Source organism: Psammomys obesus, unplaced genomic scaffold (assembly GCF_907164565.1).
Source record: "Psammomys obesus unplaced genomic scaffold, mPsaObe1.curated_primary_1811, whole genome shotgun sequence".
NCBI classification, from domain to species: domain Eukaryota; kingdom Metazoa; phylum Chordata; class Mammalia; order Rodentia; family Muridae; genus Psammomys; species Psammomys obesus.
In genome coordinates this window covers 28005689-28014831 of record NW_026596051.1, presented here as the reverse complement: position 1 = coordinate 28014831, position 9143 = coordinate 28005689, and the positions used below count along the sequence as shown (strand labels likewise).

At 42.1% G+C, this 9143-nt stretch overlaps 1 protein-coding gene across 1 annotated transcript in view; it reads right to left on the bottom strand.

Moving 5' to 3' along the window:
• The window catches only part of Clrn2 (clarin 2), a 9512-nt gene extending 1338 nt beyond the window's left edge, over nt 1-8174 (bottom strand). The window contains exons 1-2 of the mRNA XM_055623777.1: nt 7922-8174; nt 2031-2210 (exon numbers count right to left, since the gene is read on the bottom strand). Of these exons, the coding sequence (XP_055479752.1) occupies nt 2031-2210; nt 7922-8174 (433 nt within the window). The remainder of the gene's footprint in view (nt 1-2030; nt 2211-7921) is intronic.
• Between the last annotated feature and the right edge of the window lie 969 nt (nt 8175-9143).

The window sequence follows — 9143 nt, the reverse complement described above, 5'->3', positions numbered from 1 at the left end:
TATATATATATATATATATATATATATATATATATATATATATATATATATATATATATTTCACTTTAAAATACAATTTAAAGTTCTTCTGATTAGATTTTAAATTTGGTTTTCTTTTCCCATGAACATTTTCCTGTGCTAATAAGTATCCTATAAGGACATGACTGTAAAAACATGTATGCTATTTTATTCTTGAGCCTTGTCTACTTTCAAAAAAAAAGAGATTTATTTATTTATTATTTTTATAGCATTCTACCTGCATTTCAGAAGAGTGCACTAGAGCCACCATGTGGTTGGTGAGGATTGAACTCAGGACCTTTGCAAGAACAGCCATTGTTCTTAACCTCTGAGCCATCTCTCCAACCCCAGTTGCTTCTGGAACTCTAGATGATATAAACCGATGCAGCAAAGCCCATATCCTATGTATATCTATATTCTCTTCCTCCCATTTTCTTTCCACAAGACCCTATATGGGATTCTTTAGTCAAAGAACAGTCAAAGGTAATTTACTTTTTTATCCCTTTTAGCGGTATGTTTCTTCTGACCACCTATTTGTTATGTTCTCATCAGTGAAATTAAAGCAGTGGTTCTCAACCTTCCTCATGCTGCGACCCTTTAATACAGTTCCTCATGTCGTGGTGACCCCCCAACCATAAAATTATTTTGCTGCTACTTCATAACTATAATTTCACTACTGCTCTAAATCGTAATGTAAGTACCTGATATGCAGGATATCTGGTATGCCATCCCCAGAACGTTTTGACCCACAGGTCTCTCCGAGGGAGGACGTGTGTGGAAATAAGTATTTATTTAATGAGTAGGAATGAATACTTTTTAAGATGAGAGTCTGTACAGAGAAAAGACACCTGCAGTTCCAGTGACTATACAGGGTAGCTAGCCTTAGTACACAAGGCAAATACAGAGGAACTAAATAGGATTTTGTTATTTTTATTATAGATGATTTATTAACTACACAATTAAAGAAAAATTATTATTAGTAAATTATTATCTAATCCATGTGAACACATACTCCTACATTGCCATTTTCAGCAACATTCAGAAAACATTCGTTTTCATCAAGGTTTTGGACCCAGATAGGTGCATGGAAGGGGTGGAGAGTAAATACTTTAATTTCTTCATACTTTACACTCAACTGCTTATGTCACAGGGCTTGACAGATTTGGGGGCCATTAAGGTGGACCCTTCCCCTCATGGTCAGTTTTGGACTTCCTCCCTCCTGGTTGTCTTTGGACTCTTCCTCCTGTTTCCCTTGTAATGCTGGAAAGAAAAGACTGTCCTTAACAACTAAACGGCCATATGGGCCGAGGTACCCAGTTGAGACCCATAAGAGAGAGCTACTTCTTCCTGATCAAAAGAATAGAATTTAAATTTCTATTCAGAAGAATAGGATTTTATCCCTGGCACTGACTGGGTAGAGACCCCAAACATTGCATTTTAGTGTCCCTTCCATTTAAGAGTAAATCCAGCTGGGCCTGTCAATCACCTGAGTAGGAGTTCACCCTTCCACGCCCCTTGGGAAATCTGACTTCTGTGAGAAAGTGCTAAGGGTTGGGAGAAATAATTAGCCCTTTAATAAGATAACCTTTCTCCAAAGCCCCTTCTTTTGTGTAGCCACTTATGCAGCCCTGAAAATGTAACTTTTCTTTCTCTCTTCACTGTTTGGATACTGACCAAAGGCCTGAGCATGCTTTTAAGGACATTTTGGGCTTTCTCACCCCATTCACTACACAGTTTACTGACCTCCTTTGCTGAAGCTGTCTGCTTTGTTGATGTCATGGACTTTCTTTTCTCCATCTCCCTTCTCTCGGCAGCTGCCAAGATTTACAGCTTGTTTGCTTTCTTGTTTTTCTCCCAAAATCCAGTTTCAAAAATGCCCCTTAGCTTCCTTCCAAGTCCTTCACTAACAAGACTAAGAACCCAGAAAAGGAACTCCAAGTTTCCCTGGTTAACACTTGGGAGCTCAGCCTGATGGAGTGGACACCAGTTCCTCTCCCTTGAGGGTTTCTTACCTGCCAGGACATTCCAAAGGCAGATGCCACCAGGGCCATTGACTGCCCTGTAGGGGACCTGAATGATGTTGAGAATGGCAAAGCCCATGCTCACCAGAGCCAGAGCCAAGGCCAGGAAGAGGAGCAGCAGAATCGTGACATGGAGGCCTGCATTGAGCTCCTTCACCAGATGTGGGAAGACTGTGGAGAGAGATGGTATTTTAAGGTCAGAGTGTGGCTCCTTTTACGATGCCAGGACTTGCTTATCCTGAAGTAAGCAAGCAGAAAGTAAGGGAGAGACAGAAAAAAATCCTGGGTTTTCCAAAAACCGAGAGACTTCCTGAGATGGGTCCATGGATCCCAAAGCTGCCACTTGTTAGCTGGCCAGCATTCTGCACTGTCTTGGAGTGGACACAAAATCTGAATGTGCCCCACAGTTGGCATTACACTGATCCCGCAGCCCTGGGATCTGATGTGAATGGCTGCACTTCACATAAGCCTCAGACACTGGCTTGGCAGGGTAGATGCTATCGCTGCCAAGTATGAAGGACACTTAATATTTAGACTGTATAGTACTTCATGACAATACCAACTTTCCATGTGAATGTGGCAGAAGAGGTCAGGGAAATATTCATTTGTGTGTTGTTTCTCCAGGCTTGCCACTGGAACAGGTAGAGAAAATGAAGTGACTCACTAAGTGTATTTCAAATACTGCCCAGGAAAATCTGTTCTCAGAAATGACATCTGTGGGTATGGTGTTCACATGTTTACTCTCTAACTTGGGAAAGGCATATGGCCTCTCAGATCCTCCTTTCATTGTTGCTGTGGGAAGCTAGTAATGATTGTGTGAGATAAGGGTAGTTGCCTTTTGCTGTGCAAAATTATGGGTTGAGCTCTTTAGGCTCTTCGCCTCATTCAGTCAGTGTTCACGATAAGGGATCTGGTAGTCAATTTCCTTCACCCACAAGCTTGGAGGCACAGAGTTCATTGTGTTTGGGCAAGGCAAGCCTGGATTCTATGATTACAGGCCTGTGCATTATGTGGTATCAAGAGTTTAAGGTCAGTTTTAAACAATTGTATACGAAATTTTAAAATAATCAATACTAAAGAATCCTACAAGGTTGGCATCTCTCAAGCCCAACAATGAATCTATTTTTATTGTTTTAGGTAGTCTCATTATACAGCCCTGGCTAGCCTGGAATTGGCTGTGAAAACCAGGTTGGATGGCCACAAACTCACAGAGATTCACCTGCTTCTGGCCCCCGAGCGCTGGAATGAAAGCATGCATCACCACGCTGGGCTGAAGCCAGAGCTCTTGTTTCCCTCTCTGCCCTTCCCATTCAGAGGTTTTCAGGCACCACTCAAATTTACATCCTGGGTTCTGATTCAACTTTCCTTCCAGTTCTGTGTTTCCATTTGTCATTATCTGTGCACGGTCATCTTCTGGCTTTGGAAACTTTGGCTGGGAAGATGGGCTCTTTTCCAAGGAGTTTGTCTTTCTCAGGCATTGTTCTTTCCCTTCGTTTCCATTCCAATTCCCTTCTCATGGAGATCCAGCACCCACTTTTCAAACCCTGAGACTCTTATTTCAGACACAGTAGCTTATACCTAACGCCTGTCTCATATCCCATTTCTTGATCATGCAATCCTTAGGACACATGACCAGTACAGAGACCTTCACTAACTCCCTAAAATCCAAAACAGTCACTCACATGATTGGCAAGGTTCAAAATTCCTTGTTAATGTAGGAAAAAGGCACACTTTAATCCCATATCCCTCTTAAAAAGCAACTTGATCAAAGGCAGCATCTATTGGAGCAATTTCATTGCTAGTCATTGCTGTCCAGACAGACCAATGTATTCCAAGTTGTGTACATACATTGACTGTTTATAACAATAGCAAAAGTTTGGAGATAGGTTAATTCGTTCAATCAACAAAATGACTGAAAAAAATAGGTATGACATCACGATGCAGATTTAAGAAAGAATAAGCCACATGCACATGAAGATATGAACCTATATTTGGAGTTGATTAAATGAGAAATCGAGAGCCATATTATGATAATGGACAAGAGGGAACTTTTAGTACAAACAGTGCTGTAGAGAAGGAGGTAATGAGTTCCCAATCCACAGCCCCCAGTTGAAGTGTCTTAATTATGCATCCATCCTATTTGTACAGGGTGAATCTCTTTCACGCTCGTGTGTGTTAGCCCAGCTCAGGATCTCCCAATAAACTGAGGTTTTAATTACCTTTCATATGTCACTATTTAGAAATTCAAGTCTTCCTTTAGGGGTCTCAGTTCAACAGTTCTTCCCATTAGTTTTTGAGAGGAACTCTACTCTCGACTCTGTCGCACCGTTCTGCCCCAAGAAAGCTGTGGCTCACTCCTCTTTCACCTTTGTACTATTTCCAACAATTTTAGGCATCTCTGACTTAATGAAGTTTAGTTTGCAGCTTGGAATCCACAGCAATGAACACAGTTGATCCATAGCCACCATTAACAATGATAGTAAGTATGATAATAAATAAATAAATAAATAAATAAATAAATAAAGATAATAAAGTACAAGCTGTGTGCAGCCACTCCATACACATTCTTTTCCTTTCTCTCTCTGTGTGTGTGCATGCATGTGTGTGTGTGTGTGTGTGAATGTACATGTAGAACATGTATGTGCTCATGCATCTGGAGGTCAGAGGTCAGTCTCAGGTTGTTCCCAGACGCTAGTCACATTAATTTTTGAGAGTCTGTCACTGAGACCCAGCACTTTCCAGGCTTTTTGGCTAACAAGCCCTAGGAATCCTCCCATCTCCACCACCCCAGAACTTAGATTATAAAGACATGCCACCGAACATGGGTTTTTACATGGGTGGTGGGGATTGAACTGAGGCCTCCATGCTTGCATGGGGAGCACTTTGTTGACTGAGCTTGCTCCTAGGTCACCTACTCTTATTCTTGCAGATGAGAAAACTGAGGTCCAGATAAGTTAAATGGTTTAGCAAACACCACATAGCCAGGAAGTAATACCTTAGCTATTCTGCTAAAGAGACCTTAGATAAACAAGAGTTTAAAATTTTAACCACAAGGCAGTTCATATTCTAGAAGGTTCTCTTTAAATTTAAGCTTACAGAAGTGATGCCTTGCTTGAATATCAGAACTGATTATTCTCTCAGCATCTAAAACTTGATTTGTTCCTCGTTCCAGAAACATGTGGTTTTTGGCCCTGGTGAGACAAATACATAAGCATGGAATTGGAAGTTAGACCCAGGTTTTGGCCCTGGGGGAAGATTTAAAGAGGGGATTAAAGACCTAAAACGGCCACACACTGTATGTTAGGTCCATTCACAGAAGTTATTGTATGCATTGATTTCTCTGATTCTCATTTTTTCTTTAATAAAATGTCAGGATAAAATCAGGATAGAGGAAATGAACCAAGGGGAGGGGGACACTTCAGAGATGAATGTGCTATATCTGTAGTCTCAGTATGGCCCATGTCTCCTTTGCCACACAGAAGGCTTCTCTGGGCAGGTCATCCCTCTTTTCCTGGTGGTGCCTGTCTTGTATCTACTCAACAGTATACCTGAATGCACACACAGCATTAATTCAGTGCTTGTTGCTTTCTGCAGCCGCTCAAACAGTACTTTTATTTAAGAAGTTCTGGATATAAAAATGACTTTAGTGGTTGTTGCTGAAAATTTTTTGGTTTGCCCAAGACTAATGTGGGAGTTGAATCTCTTAGATGAGTCTCTAGAAGACTCTGCGATGGCAAGAAAAGAGGCTGTTTATAAAGGAGGCTCAATAAAAACTCCCCCTTCTAAGGTTTACAAATCACTTTCATAAGTGCTTCTCTGCCGACTTGTATACTGCCTTGTGAACAGGGATGTTTTTCGTAGACCTTCAGAAAGTGGGAAGTCCTGTCAAGGGTGGGAGATGCTAAAACACCCCATAGCTACTTTACATTGTAGTAGACTTGAGAGCTGTGAGCCTGAAGGAATTTAGATTGTCTGTAGAGACGTAGTAACACACACACACACACACACACACACACACACACACACAAGGTCCCTAAACCATGTTGTTCAAGCAACGTGAGCTAACCACAGAGAGAAGCTGCCTCAGGCTTCCTGAGACCTTTCAAGCATGGTCTTTTCCCAGGTACTGTGAATGAACACTTACACATCCTTGGGGATGACCTGAGAGCAGCTGAGGACAACATTCTCAAATACTGCCCAAATCACAGGTGAAAATGGAACTGCTTCTATACATAGCACAAAGTGTTGATGCTTAGAGAAAACAGGGATGGTGCCTGTGGGTATCTTTCATAGAAGGAAGGGGAAGGGAAGAAAGGGACATTTGTTGAGGTTTTTCCAAGGGTAAACAGAAGGTATTCATTGTTACAGCTTCCCTTTAGAAGCATTCAAATTTCTGTGAGCTGGGATAGCAGGGCCTTACCATTTTAGGACCATGAACATATTAGGCAACCAGAGACACATGCTTCCCTACCATGGACATACTAGGCATCCAGAGCACCCAAATAAAGTACCATTGTGTAATTATGTTTCAATTTCTACTTTTTTGGTGTGTGTGTGTGTGCGTGTGTGCAGTGTGTGGGCTTTCAGAGATCAGAGGTAGACATTGAATATCCTACCATATCAATCTCTGCCTTATTACTTAGAGACAGGGTCTCTCACAGAACTCAGAGCTAGGCTGGCAGCCAGTAATCTCCAGCCATATGTTCGTCTCCACTCCAGACAGCAATGCAGTTACAGGCATTCAGGTGGCCATGCCTGAGCCAGCCACCTTTCTAGCCCCCTAGACTGCAGTAGTGATAGAGTTACTCCTCCAATACTTAAGGTCCATTTTAAATACTGTGTGAGTATATATAAATATAGTCAGAGATTTTTTTTCCTCAATAAACAATGAACACGTGTTTCCTTTTTGTATAGAGATGAACACAATTTGTATTTTGTTTATCAAGGGGTAGAACAATCTATTTTTATATATTTAGGGAGATACATGTCCTGGCCAGGTTTTTAAATCATTGCTACAATTCTCAGATACAAAAATCAAGTGATGGGTAAGATTTCTGAATAACAAGCCGTTGATTAACTATAGTTTTATAGGACACTTCTTACTAGTTTGATTCTAGTTTGACACTTCCTACTAGTTTGACAGTTCTTACTTGTTTAATTCTAAAGGCTGAAGAATATTGTCTCGCTTGTTCTGTTTTCTCTTCCTCAGAAGATCTTTCCCAAGCCTTGTTTTGGACTCCTGCCTTAAGACTTCACGGGACTACTCTGTTTACCTCCGAGGGAGCTCTGAACTCAGGCCAGTTCTGCTGGCTGTGCATCTTTAAGACCTCACGTGCCTCCCCCAGTCTCCCTGCCAGGAAATGTGTCAGTTGCTCTTCTAACCCCAGGAGTATTCTCCCAGCAAAGTCCCCCCACTGTTCCTCAGGCTATGAAGCTTTCATACACATGGATGTGGGAGCAGTTGCCATGTTTCCCAGAGGTCGCCTTCTGCAGGCAGTCTGCACCTGTGCACTGCTGTGGTTAAGACCACTAGGGTCACATGGCATAGGTCTGGCATCTGTTATGATGGTTTCACTGTTAAGTATGTTGTAAAGCTTAAAGGAGTCAGGCAATGTGCAGCTTCTAGTGGGATGGCTGGCACGTGAACACTTGATATTTTACTAGTCATTATTACTAGAAGTAAAAGACAAAATATACAAATCCTTAGTCTTCATAGTTTTGTTCGTCTCATTTAGAAAATTCGCTTTGCATTGCTACACAGGAGCTGGTGGCTGCCTAGAGTGATGTTTAGACAGGCGATAGTCAAATCCCACTTTTAGACCCAAGCACCCTGGCAAAACAAGAAAGTGCACACATCAGTTTGCACACCCCCACATACTCACTTGTAAATTGGGACTGGCGGCCTCCGAGCCCACATTGTCGTACTTTACAGCCTCGGAAGAGCCCGTAGTAAATATCCCCAATGAATTTGACCAGTTCTGGGTCTGTGGCATTGACCAAATCCACTCCAGTCTGACATAGGATTTTCCCGCTCAACCAATGGGGCACAGCCAAGGCAACGATGATCAGGAGGAAGGAAGAAAAGCTGAGCAGAGAAGCCAGCCCGTACCACGCCTTTTTGAACCATCCAGGCATGCTAGTGAGTGAAGATCATCCCCCGGGGGCTCTGGGCAACCGTAGGGCAAGTGGACATCTTTCAGACACCAGGCAGTGGCCTGCTCCATACACTCTAACTCAAGACTTTCCGTCCATCTCCTCATGCTCCCTCGGTGCCTGTCTCCTCAGCTTGTGCTTACTACAAGCACCTCTCTAGCCCCCGCAGACAACCCTCCCCCGACTCGATACAGCGGAGTGTGTTACCCAAGGAAGTAACCCTAGATCTACCGCTGGACTAGGGTTTCAGGAGAGGCTTTAATTGTTCCTCCATTCAAGTATTTAAGTAATCCTGATAATGACCAAAGAGTTATTAGGAACGAAACCACGTAAAGCTGACGACAAAGGGGACTAACTAGACTTATTATTATTATTATTTTCATGGCAGAAGCAAAACAGAAACGGAGCCATTAGCACTCACGTGTGTTAGCAACAACACGCAGGATCAAATGTCGATCTCTTCCAGGCGTGCGCTGGCATTTCTTTCTCTAAAATGTCACTGCTGTCAGAAGCCCCAGAACTGTTACTAATACCATGAATTGACCCTAGTTCATAAGGCTTAAATTGAAATGTGTAAATTAGAACTGAATGGATGTGTTGCTGGCTGAACCATAACATGAAATCTATTTGTTGTGGCTGTGGGCCATCCTAATTCCTGTTTCCTTGTTTCCATGGCATTGGCCAAACACTCTTACTTTTCTTTTTGATACATTCTCCCTATGCACCTCAGTCCTGCAAAAGTCCTCCTACCTCAGCTTCCTGGATGTTAGAATTATGGAGCAAGGCTCCTGCATAGCTGAAAAGTTATTGTCTAAAACTCAATATCTATCTATGTATCTATGCACCTATGTATCTGTGAATCATATCTGTCAGCTATTGGGTGAATCTATCATCTAATGTGTGAATCTATCTATCTATCTATCTATCTATCTATCTATCTATCTATCTATC